Genomic DNA, 12643 nt, shown 5'->3' with positions numbered 1-12643 from the left:
TATTATATCAGTTCTGCAACTTATACTGGATACCCAACTGTCACTTATACAAAGTTATGTTGTCAGAGCACAAATTATGGATTAATAAATTCTCCAGGCACTTCTCAAGACTTAAAAACCTCCAGATAAATTCAATCTCTATTCCAAGTGGAAAACACTCTACCGAAAGTGCCACCCCTAAGCATAAAGGCTCCTGTATGCCCAACTGAAGATGTCACATTTGTGTATTTTTTTCTTATGCTAAGGGCACAGCTCCATCCATCAGAGCACTGAATAAAAGACTTTGTCCACCACCAGAAATAGCTCTATTTCTATTAAGGCAGTGACCTCAAATACTACAGCAAGGGTAAACACAGCTCAAGATTGAAGAATTTCTTTCTCCCTTTAAGCAGATTTACAAGCATCCAAGAGAGTCCACAGAAGCTTGCTAGAAAAGGGTGTTCTGCTGCTGATGGGGAAAAAGGGATACAGCAAATATTTCTCTTCTGGTTTTAGAACAACATTTGACAAAGACTGAGTCCATGACCAAGGGAGTTTACTAAACAAACAAAATAGTGCTTTCTGCACCCAAAGATCCACGTTAAAACAGATTTCATGATATATTTATTTGATTAACAGTATATTTGGCTGGTCATTAAAAAGGGCTGGAAAAAACCCATCTCTGCTACTTAAACATCTGTGGTATCTTCCATCTCTCAATCCAGCACCACATTAGAGCCAAGCATCATGAAATCAAACACATCCAACTCTTTCCTATAACCATGAAACTGCCCCAATAACTGACCTTATCAGGTAAGGACTACAGCTCTGCCATTTGTCCTGCACCAGAAAACCTTGTCTTCCCTTGTAGACTGCATTGTTCTAAGTTGATGTAAGCTTGGGAGCACCAAAACCCAACTGGCACACCAAAGCCTCTGCCAAGGCTGTTTAAGGGTGGGGAATGGGTGACAAAGCAAAGGAGGTACTTTCAGGAACTCTTACCTTATGTGGGTCAAGCAAGAAGTCACTAAATTTACTGGGGAGAGAGTATTTCTTCACTAGCTCATCCTCCACGACCCACGGGGCATTCTCACAGGTGCCAGCCCGCAGCGCGTTGTGCCGGATGAAGTACCTCAGGATCTCCTTGTTGGGAGGACGCTCTGTACGGACTAAGCTGTCTGCTGGCACGTTGCTGATGATCTTGGAGACAACAGACAGACAGTCTGTCAACATGTAGCTTCTAACCACATTATCAATACATATGATATAGCCAGAAGGAGCAAGGAGCATTGTACTGCTTCATGTCCTCAAGCTCTTCACTCTTTCAAAGGTCTCTTGCAAAGACTCAACACAAACCAAACAGGACTTGTAGAACTGAGATGCACAACAGAGATTGGTAGGAGATTCAGTCAGCTAAGAGAGTAGAAAATATTCATTTATATAGCAAATTTCTTGCTAAAGCCCTCTGCTTATCTCTGACTTCCCTCTGGCTTGTGCTTGCTAACTTAAAAGCTCTTCCATATTAATGTTTATTTTCATTTGTTTCATGAGACCAGAGGAATCTCTGCAGGCTGCATCCCCTGAACTGAGGCCAACACTGCCCCTCCTGTCAAACTGGCAGAAGAAATCACAGAGCAGTGCTGCAGACACTGAGCTTCCTGACACACAGCTCTCAGAGCAGCTCAGTTAGAACACCAGCAGCACCTGCTGCTCATGATTAACTAGTCTATCTTTGACCGAGTCTCATTAACTGCCTGACCAGAGATTACCAGTTAACAGCACCCACTCAGAAGCTACTGTAGCACTGACTCAGTGTGTGATACCAGGTGTCTCCAGGCACAAAACTGATTTATTTACAGAAACAGCCAGGCTAGTCAGCCTCACAGACAGCAACAGCCATCCTGCTTCCAACACCTGACTTCAGCAGAAAGTACAACAGTGTACTGTACAGACACACTGATAAGGATTACATTGTTAAATTAGCATGTTCATTTAGTAATAGAAAGGACTCAAGTGGACAACTCACCTTATCTTCATTTTTCAGTTTGACATCGTATTTGTGTGGCAGGAATTTTGGTGGAACCCACTTCCTTTCTTCCTTCTTCAAAGACGTGGGAAGCTTCCGAGGAGACCTACGTGCTCGATCACCTGATAAAGTAAGATTAGACATTAAGTGTCTCAGTATTAGAGTGCAAAAACCAAAGATTAAAGAATCCAGACCATTGCTGGACTGGGCAACCCCCTCCACATACCTTGCTATCTTACTGGTTAAACTAGATCACCAGGAAAAAATCTCAAATCAGATTTTAGAAATATCCTGCAGATGCAGGCTGGGAATGGAGTCCCTAAAGAGCTCTGAAGTAGGAGGTAACACCTATCTTGGAGGGGTATGAAGGACCAGTTGCAGCATTTAAATCCATCCCTACAAGCAGTCAGCTGCAACTACCTCTACAAAGGGAGAAACTGTCTATAAAATTCATGAAGGGGAGACAGATTTCGTAACCTGACTAGGAACCTGCTTGGGGAGCTCCTGCCCAGAGCCCCAGCTGTCTCTGCCATAATTCTACTGCAGGACTTAGTGATTCTAAATTCAACTAACTTTTAAAAAAATTTAACTTTAGTGGCCATTAAGTGTTTTGAAGAGATGAGTCCTACATGCATGGGCTAGTTTAGCTGAAGATCTTAAGCATACTTATACAAACAGTCATTTTATTCTCAGAGATGTAACTGAAAGACTACAAAGGCATCACACCTTGCCAGCTGGTGTTGAGTCTATTGTTTTTATATTCAGGTTGCAAATGGTAATCACTTAAGACAAAATCCAAGCTTACCAAAGAAAGCAATTCCCAAATGTTTTTCTGTTTGTGGCTATGACTCAAAGAAAACACTACAGCAAGCATGACAGATGAGAATAATTATCTAAGAATACAGAGAATACAAGTAGATGTGAGACCTAAGTCAGACTTTTAAATATATAGTAATTGTCACATTGCAAGCCCTGGAACATTTCAGCTTCATTACAGCTTACATGGTATTAAACCAAGTTCTGGTCTTCCAAGATCAGTCACCTTGGCTAGGGAATAGCTCACAGGTGCTATGGGCTCCCTGTACACATTGTGCAGCTACATTTGCCACATTTCACATTGTGCCCTGTAGAATCCTCTGCTCCAAGAATCATTCATTATAGAAGTTTTCTTTAAAATAAAACCCCCTAAATTTCATAACAGTGATAATATGTGTGAAAGGAGACTGATCCTCTCATCCCAAGTCAGGCTGAGCCGTAACTGTTGTCTGCTTTGGTTCCACATTTGTATTAAAGAAATCTTGGTAAGTTCAAAGATGCTGAACTGTTTTTCTGCTCAACAGCACAATGGAAGATGCATACAAGACACTTCCAAGCTCTGTAAAAAGATCTGCTTTCAGAGATCAGCCCAAATGCCCTTTAAGGAGCTGAATGTTGTATTTGCTGAATGTGTGCAGGTACAGCAAGTTTATAATTAAGAAATAACAATGTGCTGCTTAGTCCTGGCTCTGACTTGGAAGGCCTCAGGTAAAGTGCTGCCTCTGCACCAGGCCTGTGAGGGACCTCTCCTCATGTGAGCTGCTTCCTAGATCTAGAAATAGGGGTGACAACACTGAATTCCATCAAACAGCACCTGGATCCCTTGGAGTGGGGAAGCAGAAATCACTACATGTTCCTTCCTAAAATTATTCTACCAAAAGCATACCTCATTTGTTGCTGTATTGCACTGTAATAAAACTTGCTTTCACTACACTTCTGGGACCTCATAAAGCATCCATATGCTGTTGTCCCCTTCTATTCACCACTCATTTTGGGTTTTCCAAAGCAGTGTTAGTTCCAAGTACATCTCAAGCTGCAGAACCTGCCTTCAGTAGTTCATGATCCATTTTCAGGACAAACTAGCCTTTCCTCTCACTTCTGCAGTTTCCAGAGTTCACTCTCTAAGCAATTAGAAATACAAAGCCATTTCAGACTGCACATTTGATGCAATAAAGCTGGTATAAAGTCTTAATTTTAGCTTCTGAAGCACAACAGACTTGTGACCAGAGACTGAAGCTCTCTTTCCTTGCCCGTGTTTTCCCTCCACAAACCCAGCAAGTTTGTCAGCAGAAATGTCCAGGTGAACTCTGCCCCCTCGTGTGTGCACGGAAAGATGCAGCTCTCACGTCCCACAATTATATGCAGAGCCTGCCCCTGCTGCTAAACGCTCTCTCCTGCACAGTGACCTCGACCTGTCAAATATGCAAATTACTAGAAAGAAAACCTCGGTCTCAGCGTGGCTCAGCACCTCCAGACACAGCACTCAGCCTCCTGCAGGTGCCGCTCAGGGCCTGGATGAAAGCAAAGTCTTTACTGCTTATGTAGTTGCTGGGAAGATGTAACAAATGCTGTGTAGTTCTTTCAAAGGACTCTGGGATATAAATCCAGTAATGAGTTCATTATGGCAGTGTTCTGCTCTAACTGAGAATATAAAAGGATTAGCAATAGAATACCCTCACTGCTGTGACTGAGGATGACCTTCTGGCTCTGCTGGCATCTCTGACTTGAAAATGTTGAGGTTTGGCTTTTACAAAAAGGGCTGGGGAGCCCCAGGTTATAGAGACAAACACAGGCCAGAGGATCAGAGGAGTCAGAGACTGAAAAGACACATGATTCCTGGGTAGGATTCCCCATTTCTGCAGCCTTCTTCCACCCTTAGAGTGCTGCACTGCCCTGTGGGGCACAGCTGCACACAGCTGGCTGGAACACTGCACCAGGCAATGATATCTTGTGGTACACTTTATACTAAACACACAAGCCCAAAAATGCTGCTGTAAATTTGCTCAGTGAGTGTTTTTCAACTAAAAGGTACTTCCCATGCCTTTTACAAGTCTCCCAAGAAAAAAGAAAAGCATGCGCTAGTTCCTCTCTCTTGCTGCTGTTTCAAAGGATGATTAGAAAGCCAGATTGTTTCTGCAACACTTTTTTCCCTTCCTGGTTATCCAGAACACTGCAATGAAAGCAAAACAGCTCATAACTTTTTCCAGTACCAATCATAAAGAGCTGACAATTATTAAGCTTGGGACTAGAGCTTGGTACAACTTGTTTTCTCCTCCTGACTTTGTTATTAGTTCACTGGGTTGTTTTCTGAGTTTCCACTTCTCCATATTAAGAGTTTACCTACACCTTCCCCAGATCTTGGAGTGGTCACAAATGTGAACAGTTTATTTCATTTATGTGCCTTTAAAATGAAACTATCCAGATTAGAGTTATGCTGTGGGGATGGTTTGTTGTTGGTTGTTTTTTGTTTGTTTGTTTAAAACACTTTCTGAAATACCTTATAAAGAATCTTAGAATTCAATTTTTAAGAAGTTGCAAAGGACATGAAACGAACTTTTTTTTTCCTCTTTCACCAGTACCTTCTCAGAGTCAAGAAAAGACTTTGACACCCACCATTTAGCTCTGCAGCAAGGAGGAATAGATATGAAAGAGGGGAACATTTCAAAACGTGCTTTATTTTGAACCCTTATAAAAAATGTGGAGTTTTTTCTGCACAAATTTTGTCTGATCATTTGAAAATGGAAAATATCTTGGTTTTTATGTCAAATGGGAACATGGAAGAGAATTAGAGCTTGTCACTGACTGCAGAACAACAGGCATAAGAACTAGAGATGTTTGTTCTGAGGATGAAAATATCAGCAGAACTTTATGATAATGCATGAACCCTTCTTATTCTTCCCCCCCTCCCCCGTTTTTTTAATACACTTGTTATAATCTGGAAGCTTCTATGTTTCATGCAGAGTTTTCAGTATCACACCTTAGAATGACAGGAGACTTTTTTATTTAAAACAGAGAGCAAGAAAGAACAGTTGAAAAACTAACACCAATGCCACCAAAGCTGACACGTAACAATGACAAAGTCAGGCCCTCCATTACATGACACTGTTTAAAAATCCTAGAATCACAGAATTGTTCTGGCTGTAAAAGACCATTAAGACCAAAAGAACCATTAACCCAACTCGACTGAGTCCAGTGCTGACCCATGTCCCTCAGCACCACATCTATATTGTACTCCTGTAAATCAATTTCCTGTGCCATGGCCATGCAATGAGAGTCCTGGTGCTTTCCATCTCAGGTGGCCCTGCCCCTGCTCTCTGGTGTCATGGCCTGTGCTGACGGGCTCCCAGTGCTCCTTGTAGCAGTAGGAGATGGAAGAGGAAACTGCAGCTTGCAGCTGCACTCCTCAGGCAACGTGCCTGGGCTCTCTGGCCTGCAGCCCTGCCCTCCTGCTGGAAGCTGCCCGGCAGAGCCTGGCCTGACAGCACCCTCTGGGGCCCAGGAGAAGTGGAAGCAACGAGCCTCTGCATTTCTCAAATGACTTCTTTTAAACATCAACACCACAGAATCCTTCTGGTTGGAAAACACCTTGAAGGTCATTAATCCAGCCATTAATCCAACTCCGTCGAGTCCAGTGCTGACCCATGTCCCTCAGCACCACATCTGCAGGGCTTTTCAACACCTCCAGGGATGGGGATTCAACCACCACCCTGGGCAGCCTGTGCTGGTGTTTAACAACCCGTTCAGGGAAGAAGTTTCTTCTCACATCCAATCTAAACCTCCCCTGGCACAACCTGAGAGCATCACATGTGACATTCACAGCCCAGGCCCAAGATGACATCAATTCCAATACTCACTGCCAGGTGCTACCTCCTCCCATGCTGCCTTACTACTTACTCATACTCTCCCTCCTGTTGTCATCCTCCTTCAGGATGGCTTCCTTCTGGTTGTCCTGGGCTGCCTGGCTGGAGTTCTCCTTGTCACTGGATGGGGAGTCACAGGCTCCATCTGATTTCTTTTCCGAGGCCTCTTCATCAGCTTTCTCCAGGGGATGTATTTTCACAACTTTCACAGGCAACGTCTTCTCCTTACTAACCTGCACAGAAATATTGATGAAAACTAAACCTAAGCAAGAAAAGTGTAATCGAGAGCTTTTACACTACAAAGAAGGAAAAAGACAACTAAGAGCACCTACAAATTTGGCAGAACACTTAAAAGACATCCTCCTTGAGAGAAGCTCATGATCCAATTACAGAATTTCTTTCTGCTCTTTCTTCCTACCTGGAAGTTCTGCACAAATCACTAAGAGATGTAGAGCTATGTTTAATAATTCTGCTTTCTCAGTGTAATGAAAGAGGGTGTGTGCAGGGTGCAAGCATGCTCTCTCAGCAGCCCCAGTTGACAGAATACGTCCTGAACAGGTTCCTATCAGAGAACATTTTTAACTTTCCCTTATTTTTAACAAGTTTGAGTTTTCTCCATCATGCCCAGTTTTGGAGGGAAGTTTCCTATCACTGGAGCATTGCTAGAGATTTGGAAGCAGTTGATTTCATCCTACACTACTTTAAAACTACTGCTTTTTTTGGGAAAGTTAAGCGAAAACATTTATGTCTGATTATGGCTGTGGATGCTGTCTACCTGGTTTTTGGGAAGCCTTTGACACTGTCTCCCACAGCATTCTCATGAAAAATCTGGCTGCTCATGGCTTGGATGAGCATGGTGTCTGCTGGATCAAACACTGGCTGGACAGGCCCAGAGAGTGGTGGGGAATGGAGTTCAATCCAGCTGGTGGCCAGTCACTAATGGGGCTCCTCAGGGCTCAGTGTTGGGACCACTTCTGTTCAACATTTTTATCAATTATCTCAGTGAGGGCATAGAAATGCACCCTCAGTCAGTTTGCAGATGACACCAACTTGGGTGGGAGTGTTGATCTGCCTGAAGTTAGGGAGGCTCTACAGTAGAGAGAGACTTGGACAGGCTGGATGGGCTGAGGTCAATTGTATGAAGTCCAACAAGGCCAAGTGTCACATCCTGCACTTGTGCCACAAGCAGCCCAGGCAGTGCTGCAGGCTGGGGACTGAGTGGCTGGAAAGTGTCTGGTGGAAAGGGACGTGGGGGTTCTGATTGATAGGTGGCTGAACATGAGCCAGTGTGCCCAGGTGGCCAAGAAGGCCACCAGCATCCTGGTCTGTATTAGAAATAGTGTGGCCAGCAGGTCAAGGGAAGTGATCCTCCCCTTGTACTCAGCACTGGTGAGGCTCCACCTCAAACCCTGTGTTCCGTTTTGGACACCTCAGTACAATAAAGACATTGAGGTGCTGGACTGGGTGCAGAGAAGAGCAACTAAGCTGGTGAAGGGCCTAGAGAACAAGTCCTATGAGGAGCAGCTGAAGGAACTGTTTAGTCTGAAGAAAAGGAGGCTGAGGGAAGACCTCATCAGCCTCTGCAACTGCCTGAAAGGACATTGTACAGATGTAGGTGCTGGTCTCTTCTCACAAGTAAATAGTGATAGGATAAGAGGGAACAGACTAAAGCTGCACCAGGGGAGGTTTAGGCTGGAGATTAGGAATTTTTTTATCTCTGAAAGAGTTGTCAGACATTGGAATAGGCTGCCCCAGGAGGTGGTTGAGTCACCATCCCTGGATGTGTTTAAAAGTCATCTAGATGTGGTGCTTGGAGACATGGTTTAGGGGGTTTAGAGTAGGGTTAAAGGCTGGACTTGATGACCTTGAAGGTTTTTTCCAACCTAAATTATTCTATGATTCCAATTTTTAAACCCATTTAATTAAAATATGTATTTATATATTTTTTTAAATACACACACAGACCATCACACATGTAAGCAGCGTGACTAATACACGTCTGGTTCCCCACACACACAGATCAGTCATTTTTCTCTTGCCATCAGTGTGGATCATCCACATGCTCCTGCTTAAGGAACTGTTTTGCACCCAAAAGCAGGTTCTGTCTCTGGGATTCTACAGAAAAGAAATTCTCACCATCTTCCTGGTAATATAAGTGGCTAACACATTCTCCCCATCTCCTGCCTTTAGACATCCAAAATTAGCTCTGCACAAAAGCAGGAGATACAACAAAAACAGCTCCTTACCTCAAAGTCACACTCTTCTCCTACTGCAAATTTGGTCATGATCTCCAGCCAAGCTGCATCCACCAGCTTTTCCAAAGATACAGTGTTGTGGTGGACTATTTCCAGTACCAGTTTCTCATACCAGATGGGGAACTCCTCCTTCAAGCTGAGCAAGCACAGAAGAAGTTTTCATTATTCAGGGAATAAAAGCCAAAATGCAAAGTGACCTCCCATTTCACAATTCCAAGAACATTAACAGCCAGGACAATGTTTGTGGCAGATGCCACATTAGCATGCAAAGATCCAAGAGCTTTTTGGTGCCCTCCTCCCAGCACCCTCCCAAAGTATTAATTGCCATGACAATACAAATTGTACTTGTCCTTCCCAGAAGGAACACCATAAAGCATTCTGGATGAGCAGCCCTGAGGGTGAACCCTTTCTTGCTGGTTATTCCTGCCTCTCTACTAGATGCTAAATATATACCAAGATCATGTCATCATTCTGAGGCTTGTTACTTTAAAATCTTTGCTTCCAACAGTAACAGGATGCTGAGAAAGACTTAGCATTTCCTTCATCTCAGACTGCTAAAGACAGTAAAGACTGCTCAGACAGTAAAGGAGATAGAGGCAGGCTTACACAATCAAATTATTTTTCCAGAGAAAAATATTGTGTTTCACCATGACATGATCTTCAAGCTCTTTCATCCAAAGAAGAGAAAGGACTGTTAGAAATTCTACCTGACTGATTTCCTGTCGAAAAGACCAGGTCCACTAGCTGACAGGGGTACTAAGTAACATTGTGTAAAGCTTTCTGGCTCAAAAGTAAATTGTGTTTCAAGTTACTTTAAGGAGAAACAAAATAATCCATTCTTCCAAAACTCCTGCAGCTTCTCAGCCTTTGGGATCCATTGCTGACCATCCTCAGCTATTTGTGCTGTTCTACAGCTGCCATGAACAAATTTATCCCTTTAGCAAACTGCCTAGATGAACTTTCTTATATTCAGACTTGTGTCAGGTATTACAGCAGCCAGAAATTGCCTGGTAAGTTTTTAATCCCACTTCTGAGAGACAAGAGCAAAATCTCATTTCACAGAGTCTTTTTCCCCCCATACTTAGACTAACTACATTGGTTATTGAGAGATCTTCTATTTATACTTCATTTACATATCAATAATTCCAGAAGTGGCAAACCAAACCAACGTGGTTAACCAAAAGTAATCTGCACCAGAACAGTGTGTTTTGACTCAGGATTCTAAGTTTATGGAGCTGGCTCTGCACCCTCCTCTCAAACAACACAAGGGAGGAAAGACTGAAGACAGGAATACTTCAGCCCTCACAGGAATTAGGACTATCAGCCAAGAGCTTTATTTTTTGTTGCCTTTAAGGATGTGATTAACCTCAAATGATGGGGAATTTCTCCTTAGGCTAAGGCTATTATCTCTTTCGCCAATTAATCAGAAATGTGGATTCCTCATGAAAGAGGCAGCAGAGCATTTCACCTCTCAGACTGCTGATAAACTCTCCAGTCTCAATCCTGGGGAAAAATAAGCCACAGAAGTCCAAGTCATCAGTTCACAGAACAGAGAAACCTGCCATTTGTTTGGTGTCATCCCTGTAACTTGGTAATCACCAAGCAAGTTATATTTGTTGGCTGAGCCAAGGACTTGCACCTTTACAGAAAACCTACTTCTATGGTAAGAGTCACTCTGGATCTCAGCCAAGGACTCGGGGCCTGTGCTGGGTGTTAGGGGGAGGCCAGGGACACAGCAGCCCCAAGGAGCACTGGTGGCCTGAACAGAGTCATGTCTCTTGCTTGTTTCCCTTTGGTCTTTATTGTTTCAAGTACAACAGCTCCCCAGAAATCTCACTCCAAAATACTTTTTTTTCTTAGTACCACGATGCAGATCTGGAAAAAATAATTACAGCTGTGGACCTGGCAGATGTGAAACACTTCAATGACCTCTTCTTAATTCAGAGCCTTGATGTTTTATTTTTCCCCCTCTGAAAAACTCCGATTACTCAAGGGGCTTCAAAATATGTCAAGTAACATATGCTGAACTATTTTAGCTCAAGTAATACTAAGATACAGCACTAAATGAGTACATTGCTCAACTGCATTAGTGATAACATCAAATTTGGACTTGATTTGCTTTTAACTCCAGAATCCCCAGATCTGTTTACAGATCCTTGCCTCACCTCATCAACCAGCAATCACAGTTCATTCCCAATCCACCCTTCTGCCCCAATCCCGAAAGATAAGACCCACATCCATTTTTGCACTGGTACTTACAGCTCAGCAACTTCCTGCTCCTCCTCCCATGCCTCCTTGTGTGTCAGCTGGCTGCTTCCTGTGCTCTTGCACGTCCAAATCCTCTCATTGTATCTCTCCAAACGTGCTTCATACTCCCTGCACGAGCAGCAGCTCAGGAAAACTGAATTCATGCAGTGGGAGGGATAACCACAAGACAATCCAACCTGTCCTATCAGAGCGCACGAAGGCTGAGGATTGCTACAGGACAGTTTGACCCTGCATCCACCATGGAGATGCTGTGTTAAATCCCATAGGTTTTCAGACCAGGATGCATCGGAGCTTTCTGCAGCAGAAATGCCCATCCTGCTCCACAAGGGAAGACAGAAGGTGTCCTGGCACCCTCAGTTTGGCTGAATTGCAGCGGGGGAACATGCACAGCTGAATGTTTCATGGCATTGCTGAGCTAGTTCTCAGCTTTTCCAGTCTGATTCACTGGAGAACAGCACAAACAGTATCACAGGCACACGGAGGAAATGTGGCATGGACTGCTGCTAAATGCCCAGCAGTAACACTGTGGAACTACTACTAATGGGTGGTGTTACAAACTCCAGATGCAAATTACCAGTTTACCCAATACACCCTATCTTTTGAGGAAAAATCCCCAAATCTCTGAAAAGCATCACTAGGAAGGCCACCTTTCCTTTGGTTTCCAACAAGAGCAGCCTCCTATCCTATGTGGTGCTATCACACCACAACCTTTCCCACCAGCTACGTGACCTGCTTCCCCCACACCATCCCCAGCCTCCAGGTGAAGTTGCTGAGGATTAGCAGGCCCACAGGCCACAGCATCTGTGGTTCTGCTCTGCCCATTCCACTTAAGCAGCAATTAACTGTCAATGCAAAAAGATAGAAGCTACTTCAGACTCTCCATGGATAGAGCATGTACAGGCACAATTACCAGAGACCCCAACACAGTGCAAACCCATGCCAGCTCACCCTGTGGCAGCCTGCTTCAGTTGCCATATACTTGCCAAAGGTAATTTAAATGGAGAAATAATAAGAGAGGCAAGAAAAGCATCTTCCTCTTCTCCTTCAGCATGCTCTCAGGCAGCAGCAAGGCAAGCTCAGCATACAAAGCAGACTTGTAACAACCACAGCAGCTCAGTGCTCATGATGAGTCTCAGCAGGGACACGTAGATCCCTCCTGTGCAGGCAGAGCCACCAGCCCCAGCTACTTGCTCATCGTGTCTTGCACATGCTTTGTCTTTAGAAAAAATTTTAGTGCACCTAACCTTTTTTTTTTTTAGTTCCTATTAGGAAGCCAAATTACAACTCAAACAAATCTAGTCTTCTTGGACATTTCTTCACAGCCCCAAGGTACAGTCCAACTAGGGCCAGGAGCTGCACTATGGACATCCATATCCAGGCACGTCACAGCAACTTGTGCTGTGCAAGCCAGGAACAGAGCCACCTCCAGCAGAGGCTCC

General features: G+C 43.9%; 1 protein-coding gene across 3 annotated transcripts in view; it reads right to left on the bottom strand.

The window, feature by feature from the left end:
* Positions 1-12643, bottom strand: part of BAZ1B (bromodomain adjacent to zinc finger domain 1B) — a 51657-nt gene that overhangs the window by 33890 nt on the left and 5124 nt on the right. For 2 of the 3 annotated variants that reach the window (XM_051635319.1, XM_051635321.1), the window contains exons 1-5: positions 11196-11885; positions 8928-9072; positions 6716-6914; positions 2006-2127; positions 982-1179 (exon numbers count right to left, since the gene is read on the bottom strand). In XM_051635319.1, the coding sequence (XP_051491279.1) occupies positions 982-1179; positions 2006-2127; positions 6716-6914; positions 8928-9072; positions 11196-11518 (987 nt within the window). In that variant the 5' untranslated portion in view covers positions 11519-11885. Of the gene's footprint in view, positions 1-981; positions 1180-2005; positions 2128-6715; positions 6915-8927; positions 9073-11195; positions 11886-12643 lie in introns of those variants that run through there. The other variant, XM_051635320.1, reaches the window with a different exon arrangement.

The sequence above is a fragment of the Apus apus genome, chromosome 18 (genome assembly GCF_020740795.1).
Source record: "Apus apus isolate bApuApu2 chromosome 18, bApuApu2.pri.cur, whole genome shotgun sequence".
Taxonomy (NCBI): domain Eukaryota; kingdom Metazoa; phylum Chordata; class Aves; order Apodiformes; family Apodidae; genus Apus; species Apus apus.
This window is presented reverse-complemented; position numbering and strand designations above follow the sequence as displayed.